The 12688-nt window shown below is 46.9% G+C and overlaps 1 protein-coding gene and 1 pseudogene across 3 annotated transcripts in view; both read left to right on the top strand.

The window, feature by feature from the left end:
* The first annotated feature begins 9073 nt into the window (after positions 1 to 9073).
* Positions 9074 to 10205, top strand: LOC118723128 (annotated as a pseudogene).
* A 605-nt stretch (positions 10206 to 10810) lies between these two features.
* The window catches only part of SMAP2 (small ArfGAP2), a 48317-nt gene continuing 46439 nt past the window's right edge, over positions 10811 to 12688 (top strand). For 2 of the 3 annotated variants that reach the window (XM_036444146.2, XM_036444145.2), the window contains exon 1: positions 10811 to 11293. In XM_036444146.2, coding sequence (XP_036300039.1) covers positions 11191 to 11293 — 103 coding nt within the window. In that variant the 5' untranslated portion in view covers positions 10811 to 11190. The remainder of the gene's footprint in view (positions 11294 to 12688) is intronic. The other variant, XM_036444147.2, reaches the window with a different exon arrangement.

The following is a 12688-nucleotide window of genomic DNA, read 5'->3' as shown; positions in this document are numbered from 1 at the left end:
TTTCTTCATCTCTTTGGGGCTAAACATACAAAGGCCTTGTGTGAGTTTCCTTTTTGTGTGGAAACGATGGGACGGGGAATACCCGTTGTCTGTTGCAGCGCAGCAAATCACCTAAGAACACAGTGGCTTAGGATGACAATTTATTGGATCAGGAGCTCAGGAATGGCTCTGCTGATTCTTTCTAACCCAGGAATCTGTTGGGAGGGTGCAGACAGACGGTGACTGGGGTTGGTATCATCTAGAAGACTTCTTCACCCACATGCCTGGTGCCTGTACTATAAGGTGAGCAGACATCCCGCTTTTGGCGGGACAGTCCCGATTTGAAAATCGGAATTTCCTGGGCAGCTCTCTGTCTGTCCTCCATGTCTTGTTGGGCTTTCCACGAAGTGTCATCAGCATGGTAGCTGAACTCCTCACACAGCAAATCAGAGAGAGAGAGGGAGAACACCAGACAGAAACAGAATTGCCTCTTAGGACCTAATCTCAAAAGTCACATAGCATCCGTGTCACCTCTTTCTTTCGGTCCAGGCAGTTACAGAAGTCTGCGGAGGCTCAAAGGGAGGGAACAGGGATCTCCCCTCTTGACGGACAAGCATCAATAGGACATTTCAAGAAGCGCTTGGAGGATGGGACTTACCTCGGTGCAGCTCTCTTTGGAAAATACAGCCTATCCCACGGGGGCTTATACCCTGCACTGATTCAATGGAAACTGAAGCTCAAAGCCAGAGCTGACTAAGAGGAATGTCCGGGAAGGCTTTGGGACCACCGGAAGTACTCTGGAGGTTCCAGACAAATGCATACCACTCTTCAGGAGCAGGGAGACTTGAATGAATAGTCATCTATCCACATTCCTGGATAGGAAGACTCAATGTTGCAAAAATGTGAGATTAATCTATAAACTCCATGCAATCCCAATCAAAATCAATGCAGTGTTCATGAAACTTGACAAGCTGATTCTAAATCTAGGAGAAAAACACAGCATGAAAATAGCCAAGAAGTGTTGGGGGGAGGGAGGAAGAGAGCCTGAGCTGGTTTGGTTCAGTGGATAGAGCATCAGTTTGCAGACTGAAGGGTCTCAGGGTCAATTCAGTTCCCTCACCCTGGTCGGGGTGGGTGCAGGAGGCAACCAACGGATGTGTCTCTCTCACATCGATGTTTCCCTTTGTCTCTCCCTCTCCCCTCCATTCTCTCTAAAAATCAATGGGAAAATATCCTCAGGTGAGAATTAATAAACAAACAAAAAAGAGAGAGAGAGAAAGGTCTTTCCCTATGAGCGATTAAAATATGGCACAAAAACAACCCCTCCAGCCGAAACCGGTTTGGCTCAGTGAATAGAGCATCAGCCTTGGACTGAAAGGTCCCAGGTTTGATTCCGGTCAAGGGCACTTACCTTGGCTGCGGGTACATCCCCAGTGGGAGGTGTGTAGGAGGCAGCTGATCGAAGTTTCTAACTCTCTATCCCTCTCCCTTCCTCTCTGTGAAAAATCAATAATATATATATATATTTTAAAAACAACCTCCCCCAAAATAACATAATACAAAATTAATTATTCAAAGGTGTTTTACCAGCCCAGGAACAGATTTTAAAAAAAGAGAGTCAGACAAGAAACACACACATTTTTTCAGATGTATTTAATCTATAATAAAAGTCTATATATTTCATTTATGATAAAGGTCAAATTTAAGGTAAATGAGAAAGGGGTAGACCAGTTAATGAGTGTTGAGGCACCTGTATAACCTATCTAATAAAGAGGGAATATGCTATTGGCCCTTGTGCCATCAAAAAGATGGCAGGACCCACAGCCAATAAGGAGTGAATATGCTAATGGACTGTCCCATCCTCAAATATGTTAGCACTTAGAACCAATAAGGAGGGAATATGCCAATTGATTGCCACGCCCTCAAATATGGTGGTGCCCACAGCCACAAGATGGCGGCACCTGGTCCCCTCAGCCCTGCCAGGGTAACAGGCTTGTGGCAAGACCAGGCCCGCCCCCAGGCGGGCCCAGATGCTCTGTGTACCTACCCCCAGAGCCCCCAGTCCCCTCAGCCACCCCCAGCTGCCCAGGGCCACTGGAGGCTCAGGTAACCAGGGCTGGCTGAGGCTTGCACTGCCGGCAGTGGCAGCAGTAGAGGTGTGATGGGGCATCGCCTTCCTTTGATTGCTGGCTCACCTCCTGCCCTGACGGCTCCTGGGCTGTGAGAGGGGGCAGACCAGGCTGAGGGACCCCTCACTCCAGTGCATGAATTTTTATGCATTGGGCCTCTCGTATATTCAGGAAAATTAAAGTTAGATTTCTACATCAGCATACAAAACATGTATCTCTGGACAAATGAATTGTGGACCTAAATATAAAAATAACAAACTATAAAAATCTAAAGGAAATTAAAAAAAAAGAATTTTGTGGTAAGGATAACTTTCCTGAGCAATACACAAAACCATGAAAAAAATTTTTAATTTGACTTCATACTTTATTTAATCCTCACCGAGGATATTTTTCCATTGATTTTAGAGAGAGTGGAAGAGAGGGGAGCATCAGAGAGATAGACACATCAATGTGAGAGACACATAGATTGTCTGCCTCCTGCATGCCCCCTACTGGAGATTGAGCCCAAAACCCATGCATGTGCTCTGATCAGGAATCTAACCATTATCTTCTGGTTCATGTGTCTACACACTCAACCCCAGAGTTATACCAGCTGGGCTCTGCTCTTGTCTTTCCACCTAACATGGTAATTACTCTGCAAGAAAAAGCCTGAAGATGTGGGCCCAAGAAGCCAGGTCCTGGACCAGAGAGATTGACACCACACCCTGCAAATCCTCTCTCTCCTGAAAATGGGCGGAGCCTGGAAGCGTCCCCCTTCAGCCTAGAACAAAACGCAGCGGGGGAGAGAAAAGTCCCTTCTATTTCCTTCTCATCCAAATTGATTCAAAACTTATTTTCTTGCCAAAATCGGTTTGGCTCAGTGGATAGAGCGTCAGTCTGTGGACTGAAAGGTCCGGGGTTTGATTCCGGTCAAGGGCATGTACCTTGGTTGCGGGCACATCCCCAGTAGAGGTTGTGCAAGAGGCAGCTGATCGATGATTCTCTATCATCGATGTTTCTAACTCTCTATCCCTCTCTCTTCCTCTCTATAAAAAATCAATAAAATATATTTTAAAAAATAACATTTATCATCTCTATATTTATATCATTAAATTATAATATTTATAATAATACTTACTGAGCACTTGCAATATGACAGACATTATAGTTGTGTGTTGCATGCATTTTGTCAAGTCCTCACAGCAGGCTGGTGTGCTGCTGGTGGTGTGCTTATTTCTTCCAAGCCTGAGGCTTAGAGAGTAAAGCAATTTCGTTCCTGTTCTTCCTGGATTGATTACTTATTCCCACTGTTTCTGACCAGTAATGTGCATTTCCTTCCTTTTCCGCTAAGACCACACATAATATTTGCAGTTTGGGCTCTGCACAAAAATGGATGGCAGAGCCGGCCACCGGCTTGCCACCGCTGTTGTTTTGCTGGTCCTACCTATCCCGTTTAGAGAATTCTTAGAATCTAGTCTGACTTGAGGGCTGGGCCGCTCCAGTATACAATCCTCAAACCTCTGCTCTCTAGCCTTCCGATGGAATGATTCTTTCTCCCTAACTCCGATAGGAAGGAGGGTGGACTGAGAGGGCGAGTAGAAAAGGCAGCCCACCTGTTTTCTTGAGTTTCCCACCAAGTCCTCTGTTCCTCCTCCCCACCTGCAGTAAATCAGGCTTTCTGGGGATCTGGCGCCACCTAGTGGCCATCGCCTGCAGCACATGATGCTGACAAATGGATTAAAACCCCCTTGCTCATGGAACTCTTAGGGAGATGAAATGGGGAGAAAAGACAGAACGCTCTGTGGGAACTCTACGAGGGAGAGATCATGGCTTCTGGGGAATTGGAACTTACAATTTCAGCTGTTATATTCAGCTATACTTGGATCCTGATTCTACCAGATACTAATCGTATGACCGTGGGCAAGTCACTTCCCCTCTTTGAGCCTTTTGATGTCCAGGAAGTGCCCGGCAAGCTTTGGCTATTTTAGGTAAGAAGGATCTTTGCAAGCAAAGGCAGGGGACAGGGAACATGTTCAGAACACGGGGCAGGGGACATGCTTCCTCTTCGTCACTGGGAAGAGGGTTAGTCCTGTGGAGCAAGGTGGGTGGGGGAGCAAGACTCTCTTAACCACAGCAAAGGGAGGGGAGCTGGAACCCCTTCTTGGGACCAGCTGCTCATTCTAGGCTGAGCCCCAGACTTTTTTTTTTTAATATATATATTTTATTGATTTTTTACAGAGAGGAAGTGAGAAGGACAGAGATCTAGAAACATCGATGAGAGAGAAACATCGACCAGCTAGCTGCCTCCTGCACACCCCGAACCCGGGATGTGCCCGCAATCAATGTACATGCCCTTGACCGGAATGGAACCCGGGACCCTTGAATCCGCAGACTGATGCTCTATCCACTGAGCCAAATCGGTTTCGGCTGAGCCTCAGTCTTAAGCAGGTTCGCCCACCTGGACTCTGGCTGCCCTCCCCTCACATGCTTGGCAGGAAAGCCAACCCGTCTGCTTCTTTCCCAAACTCACGTGAACTGGCCAATCCTGACCCTGGTTCCACCCGACCCCCTATTTGTTCCCTCTGATCCTTCCCCAGTTCTGAAGTGATACTGGTAAGCTGTGCTATGCTGGCTTCCACGAGGTGTTTTCTACTGGCTTCCTCTCACATGGCTGTAACTTCTCATGCTCCTTTGTGGGTTTCTTTTATCTGCTCAGGCTTATCATTCCTAAGGGTCCTATCTTGCCCTCGTCTTTTTACTGCCCATGTGCTTCCTAACCCCCTCCACCGACTTTGACTATGACCTAGATGTTGTCCCCAGAGCTTCAAACCCACTATCCAACGGTCCCTGTGGATGGCCCGCAGGCACCGCCCGCTTGATATGTCCAAAACGAAATTATCTGCTTGCCTCCAAAACTGTGCTTCCTGTGTTGATTACATAGCCAATGGTTCCGTCCTCTGCCCTATTGCATAAGCAGAAAATGTGGTTGTCAGCTTGGACTCTTCCCGCCCTCCTCCCTCTCCTTCCCCAGAAGCATTATCACCATGTCCCAGTCACTGTGCCTTATACATGTTTATCTAATCCACCCACCGCTCTCCATCCTGCGGTGACTCTGACACCAGCCTCTTGTGCTCGGATTATTACAACTGCCTCTGGACTGTACTCTTTGCCTCAGTTTTACCCCTCGTCTGTCTCTTGTGTCCCCCCCCGGATGCTTTAAGGAGAGCCCGTTTCTTAGCCTTTTCCGTCTTCTAGGGGCTTCCCACATTTCCTGGTTCCTGACCCCCTTCTTCCATTTTCAAAGCCAGAAAAGTTACATCTCTCTGACCATTCTTCCATCGTCAAATCTCTCTCTGCTTCTCTCCTGTTTTCCTCTTCCACCTTTAAAGATCTTGATGGCATTAGACCCACTTGCATAATCCAGGATATCTCCATCTCAAAATCCTTAACTTAATCGTATCTACAAAGACCCACTTGCCATATGATATAACAGATTCACAGGTTCAGAGGATTAGAAGATGAACATCTTTGGAGGACTATTATTCTGCCCATCACAGACCTTTCTCTATCCCCACCCCCAAATACTAGTGTCTGTCCTGCACACAAACTACACTTGCCTCATTTCAAAAAGTCCCCTGAAAGTCCCAGCCCATTCAAGTATTAACAACTAAAAGTCCAAAATTTCATCCAAATCCACCAGCTCAGCCTGGCCAGTGTGGCTTAATGTTTGATCACCAACCTATGAACCAGGGCACATGCTCTGGTTGTGGGCTCAATCCCCAGTAGGGGGCATGTAGGAAGCAGCCAATCAATGAGTCCCTCTCTCCTCATTGATGTTTCTATCTCTTCCTCTCTGAAATCAATAAAAAATACTTTTAGCCGAAACCAGTTTGGTTCAGTGGATAGAGTGTCGGCCTGCGGACTGAAAGGTCCCGGATTTGATTCTGGTCAAGGGCATGACCTTGGTTGCGGGTACATCCCCAGGATGGGGTGTGTGTATGTGTGTGTAGGAGGCAGCTAATTGATGATTCTCTCTCATCGATGTTTCTAACTTTCTATCTCTCTTTTCTGTAAAAAAAAAAAAAAATCAATAAAATATATTTTAAAAAGTAAAATAAAATTATTTTTAAAAAAATACTTAAAAAAAAATCCCACCAGTTCAAAAGGCCTAAATATCATCATCTGACTCATCTATATTAGGCACTAGATGAGATTTAATATAAGCTCATTGGTCCCAAGTGCTTTAAAGATTAAATTGGACCAACTCCATTAGGTTTCAAGGCCTGGGGACACTAATGTTCTGTGGCTCTGTCCTTGGAGTCATTTCTCTTTTTTCATGAAGTATAGCACCTGTTTTCATCCTGTTGGTAGAATTTTATGGGTCCGTCCTGCAGCCTTCACTTATTTCTCTCTGTCCTTTTCTATCCAAGTGGCACTGTTCCTCCTGATATAAAATTCTCAAGAACCTTGTGGGTCTCTCATGTATGTCTCAGGGATTCACACCATTAGATAAGAGGCTCTTTCATGATCTTTCCTAAATAAATCCATTTCTATTTTTGGCTTCTGTTGAGATAGCTGAGGGGATCCATGAGTCACACACATAATCTCTTCAAAAATATTTTTTTTTTTCAGAAAAAAATTTTTTAATATAATAATCTTACATGCAAGAAACATTAGTATTTCAAGAAAAATGATTTTAAATATAATAATGTTATATGCAATAAACATTAATATTTCAAGAAAAAAAGAGTTTAAATATAATACTATTACCAAAGCTGTACTAACATGGAATAATATCACACAAGTTGTAGGAAATATTAAAAATCTGCAAGTAACAGGATTATTTCTATTATGTTCTAAAATATTTTTTTCTCTGACTCTATTTTTGTTTATCAGATTATGTTGTTCATGTGATATTTCTCCTTCTCCAACTAGCTTATTTCACTTAGCATAATGCTCTCCAGGTACATCCATGCTGTTGGCAAATGGTGAAAGTTCCTTCTTTTTTTAAAAAAAAGTTCTTTGTTGCCAAAACCGGTTTGGCTCAGTGGTAGAGCGTCGGTCTGTGGACTGAAAGGTCCCGGGTTCAATTCCAGTAAAGGGCATGTGCATTGGTTGCGGGCACATCCCCAGTAGGGGGTGTGCAGGAGGCAGCTGGTCGATGTTTCTCTCTCATCAACGTTTCTAGCTCTCTATCCCTCTCCCTTCCTCTCTGTAAAAAATCAATAAAATATATATATTTTTTAAAAAGTTGTTGTTTAAAGGGTTACATACTTCTCCTTTTCCCCCCATTGATCTCTCCCTGGCAGCCCCCACCCCACAGCACATGCCCTCACCCTATTCCCCTGTCTGTGTCCATTGGTTTTGCTCATCTGCATGCATACAAGTCCTTTGGTTGATCTCTTACCTCTTCCTCCCCGTCTTCCCTCATAGGTTGGACAGTCTGTTCAATGCTTCTATGACTCTGGTTTTATTTTTGTTCATCAGCTTATGTTGTTCCTTATATTCCACAAATGAGTGAGATAATGTAATATTTATCTTTCTCTGACTGGCTTATTTTGCTTAGCATAATGCTCTCCAGTTCCATCCATGCTGTTGCAAATGGTAAGAATTCCTTCTTTTTTACAGCAGCTTAGTATTTCATTGTGTACTAGTAGATGTACCTCAGTTTTCTAATCCACTCATCTGCTGACGGGCACTTAGGCTGTTTACAAAATCTTAGCTATTGTAAATTGTGCTGCTGTGAACATAGGGGTGAATATATCCTTTCTGATTGGTGTTTCTGATTTCTTGAGCTATATTCCTAAAAGTGGGATCACTGGGTCAAATGGGAGTTCCATTTTTAATTTTTTGAGGAAACTCCATACTGTTTTCCATAGTTTTCAAGTGTGAAATGGTACCTCATTGTTATTGTTTTTAAAAAATATATTTTATTGATTTTTCACTGAGAGGAAGGGAGAGGGATAGAGAGTTAAAAACATCAATGAGAGAGAAACATTGATCAGCTGCCTCCTGTACACCCCCTACTGGGGATATGCCCACAACCAAGGTACATGCCCTTGACTGGAATCGAACTTGAGACCTCTCAGTTCACAGGCAGACACTCTACCCACTGAGCCAAACCGGTTCTGGCTATACTTATGTCTCTTGTAAAGGTCAGTCAGAGTAGCTGGTCAGACCAGGTATGGTGGGGGCCGGGTCTAGGCAGTCCACTAGAAACTGGATGAGGCAGTTTACTGGAAACTGAAGGCTGTTAATCATGAAACCTATAATGAGAATAACAGGAAAATCTCCGGGAGGACTCCAAGCAGGGCATAATGGAGCACAAGAATGTATCTAACAACGATATGAGGACTATATTATGATAATTCATGTGAAGAGATTAGCATAGTGCTTGGCACAAAGTAAGTGCTCAGTAAATGTTCATTGCTATGTATGAATGATAAACTCAACCACATAAAGGTTTAAGAGAAATCTGGCTCTGCACAAAGACAACAAGCTTGTGGGGAGAGGGGCCTGGGAAACGTTGGTGGCAGCTCAGTTGCCGATTTCACATTACTTACCTGGGGGAGGGGGGGTTGAGGGTGAGAGTATGTGCCTTTAAGATGAGGTAAATGGGGACCAGGAAACTTACAAATCAACCAATCAATCAATCAATCAATCTGAACCAGGCCTGGTAGCTCTGTGGCTTAGAGCGTCATTCAGATATGCCGAGATTGCTGTGTAATCCCCAGTCAGGACACATCCATGAATGCCTAGTTCTAAAAATGGCCAACCAGCCCTAACCGGTTTGGCTCAGTGGATACTGAAGGGTCCCAGGTTCAATTCTGGTCAAGGGCATGTACCTTGGTTGCAGGCACATTCCCAGTAGGGGGTGTGCAGGAGGCGGCTGATTGATGTTTCTCTCTCATTGATGTTTCTAACTCTCTATCCCTCTCCCTTCCTCTCTGTAAAAAAAATCAATAAAGTACGTATATTTTTAAAAAATGGTGAACCGCAGGGTGAAGGATCCCCACAGCATTCACTTCACCAACCTTCAATATCTGGGGGAGGATATCATTCTTCTTCTTCTTCTTTTTTAAATATATTTTATTGATTTTTTACAGAGAGGAAGAGAGAGGGATAGAGAGTCAGAAACATCGATGAGAGAGAAACATTGACCAGCTGCCTCTTGCACACCCCCTACTGGGGATGTGCCCACAACCAATGTACCTGCCCTTGACCGGAATCAAACCTAGGACCTTTCAGTCCGCAGACCGACGCTCTACCACTGAGCCAAACCGGCTTCGGCGGGAGGACATCATTCTGACTGGAATCTATGAGTCCAAGGATTGGAAAGAGGAGTGCTTTGGGTTGATGGCTGAACTTGCAGTTGATAAAGCCATAGAGTTAAAGTTTGTGGGTGGCGTGTATGGGGGCAACATAAAGTCAACTCCCTTTCTGTGTTTGACCTTGAAGTTGCTGCAGATTCAACTGGAGAAGAATATCATTGTTGAGTTTATAAAAAATGAAGGCCTCAAATACATTCGCATGTTGGGAGCACTTTACATGAGGCTGGCAGGCACTGCAACTGATTGCTACGAGTTCATGGAGTGTCTGTACAATGGCTATATGAAAATTAAGAGCCAGAACTGAACTGGGGATTTTGAGCTGATGCAAGTAGATGAATTCATTGATGAACTACCGCACTGTGGGAGGGTCTATGACATCATTCTTTCCCGGCTACAGAAACGCTTTGTGCTAGAGAAAGCCGAGCAATTGGAGCCTCGGGTTAGCGCTCTAGGAGAGGACATGGATGATGCCCAGTCCCGTGAAGAGGATGAGAAGTTGCAGAGGGTAGTACCATCACCGATCACCGCTGGAGAAGCTTCGATGACTAGGCCTGTTGCCCACACAGCGCTACTGGAGAAATAGGAGCGGGTCTCCCTGAAGGCGGAGTAGGTCTCCCAAGAGGAGGAGCACTTCTCCTCACTGCCTACCGAGAGAGGCATCAGAGCAGGAGTCCAAGACCTCCTGGAGCTCCTCAGTTACAGACACAGGGGCCACTCAAAGTCTCCAAAAACATCTGAGAAGAATCAGAAGAAGAGCCAGAGGAACGGCATAATGGACTCAGACTGAGTTTAGTCCAAACGGCCTGCAATATGAAATCACCTCATTGTGGAAAGATTAAGATCTACTCCCGAGGCAGCTATGAGAATATTTTAGGGTTTTTAAAAAATATATTTTTATTGATTTCAGAGAGGAAGAGAGAGATAGAAACATCAGTGGTGAGAGAGAATCATTGATTGGCTGCTGCACACTGGGCATGGGGCCCGCAACCTGGGCATGCGCCTTCCCAATTCATAGGTCAGAGCTTAACCACTGAACCAAGCCGGCTAGACAAAGGGTGTGTTTTTTTTGTTTTGTTTTTTTTGACATAAAGGATCTCCACTTTTTATTATTATTATTAAATGAAAGAGGTGCTGGGCGTGGGGGGGAAAGTTGATTGCTGTTTCTCTTTACTTTCAAAGGGAGTCTTTCTGCCTGGCTCCATTCATTCCCTTCCAAGGGCACGCTGGGGGGCGTGTCCACTCCTCCCTCCGCCCCACCCAAGCCCCGCCCCCCGCTTTGCCCGGATTGGCTCTCGAGAGGCGGGGCCCGGGGAAGAGCCCAGTCCCGAGTGGCGGGGGCGTGGCGCATGCGCGGGCTGGGAAGGGTGGAAGTGAGGAGGAAGAGCTGCCGGAAGTAGACGGCAGAGGTGGCGGCGGCGCGGCCGGCAGCTGCCCGGGAAACGCTTCGCTGACGGGCAGGTCAGGCAATCGTCTCTGCGCCTCGCTCCCGGGAGGCTCGAGGGCCCCCCTTGAATGGGCCGAGGGCCCCGGGTCCGGCAGCTTCCTCTGCCTTTGCCGAGCCCGCCAGGGGGCGCAGCGCCGAGGGGCTGCGGAGCCGGGGCCGGGCGCGGCTGACGCGCGGAGGGCGCGGGGCGGCGGAGAGAGTGCTGCCCCGCTCGGGACGTGCCCCTGGGCCGGGGACCGGGAGCCTCCCCTCCTGACCGAGGCCAAGGTTTCTGGGGGTGAGGAGGGCGCGCCGCCCTCTGCCCCCGCCGGCCGCCGGCACCCTGGCCATGACGGGCAAGTCCGTGAAGGACGTGGATCGCTACCAGGCGGTCCTGGCCAACCTGCTGCTGGAGGAGGATAACAAGTTCTGTGCGGACTGCCAGTCTAAAGGTAGCGTGACCCCCTGCACTCCCACTCCCCGCCCCGTCCACCCCCTCCCCCAACCCCACCCCCGGCGGCGGGAGGTCCTCCGGCTGCCGCGCCGCGCGCGGGGGATGGTTGCGTGGGGCGCGGGTTTCTGGGGCTTAGGCCGCCCGAACCTCCTGAATGGCAACCTCGTGCTGCTCTGGCTGCTGAGCCTGCTAGGTGTTCTCAGCCCCGGATCGGTGTGAGAGGCTGCGAGGGTGAGTGTGCGTGCGTGCGTGCGTGCGTGTGTGTGTGTGTGTGTGTGTGTTGGGGGGTTGGGGGGTGGCGTGGTGTGTGCGGGGGAGTGTGCCTGTATTTCAGGGCTTTGAATGAGTTCTGGGCTGTCAAGCCAGAGGCAGCCCAGAGCTCACAGCCTTCCACTTGCCAAGCTGGGGGTGAACTGCAGTGTGTGTGACTGTGACAGAGAGGGGAGAGGGGAAGGAGAGAAAGGGGGAGGGAGGGGGAGAGAGGAGGAAAGTGAGGTGAGGATGGGGAGGAAAAGTGCTTCAATGATTTTTTAAAGGTGATGATGGTTGCTTCCGGCCTACTTGGTTAACAGTTCCTTCTGTCATTTCACCGGCCGGCTGAGGCCGGCTGAGGTCTGACCGTGCTTAGGTAGCTCTCCTCCTGGATGTGTGCCGTGGGGAGCTGCCTTACGCAGTGACACAGTGCGGATTTCTAGGCAGCCTGGCCCTGGCCCTGGAGTGCGTTTGAGGCCTAATGTGTATGTGGTTGCAGAAGCCAGGGGATTGTGGCCTTCGTGCAGGATCCGATCACTGGAGAGAAGGAAGCACGGGATGCATTGAGTTTGTTGCTTCCATGGTGATCACCCTTCCAAAGGTGAAACATGATCATTATAAATTGGCAGAGCCGTTTGGTCTTTGTTTTCAGTGTCCTCAAAGACTCCTGGTTTGATCCAATTAAAAATCAGTATGATAAAAAGCATGGTTATTAGTGAAATGTTTGCACTTGAAATGTACAGATACATTTGTTTCCTTGTTATCTTTCTGAATTATTTGGAATATAATTAGAGGAGCTGGGGAAAATGTTTTCTTTGGTAGGGGGAGAAATAGAGTTGTATTTTGGGAACTATTGTTAATTTACTTCTGTTCACCGTGCAGTGGATTTGCCATCTAACATATTGGGCATACAGTATACAAGAAGTATTCAAGTGTATTTGTATTGATCAATATTGACAAGGGAAGTGTATGCATAATTGATGCTTTCACTAATTACCTTTTGTTTTATTTATTTATTTATTTATTTTTAAAATACATTTTTATTGATTTCAGAGAGGAAGAGAGAGATAGAAACATCAACGATAAGAGAGAAGCACTGATTGGCTGCCTCCCACACGCTCCCCGATGGGGAGATGGGGGT

Source organism: Pipistrellus kuhlii, unplaced genomic scaffold (assembly GCF_014108245.1).
Source record: "Pipistrellus kuhlii isolate mPipKuh1 unplaced genomic scaffold, mPipKuh1.p scaffold_m20_p_2, whole genome shotgun sequence".
NCBI classification, from domain to species: domain Eukaryota; kingdom Metazoa; phylum Chordata; class Mammalia; order Chiroptera; family Vespertilionidae; genus Pipistrellus; species Pipistrellus kuhlii.
Note: the sequence above shows the minus strand (reverse complement) of the source record. Positions and strands in the feature narration are given on the sequence as shown.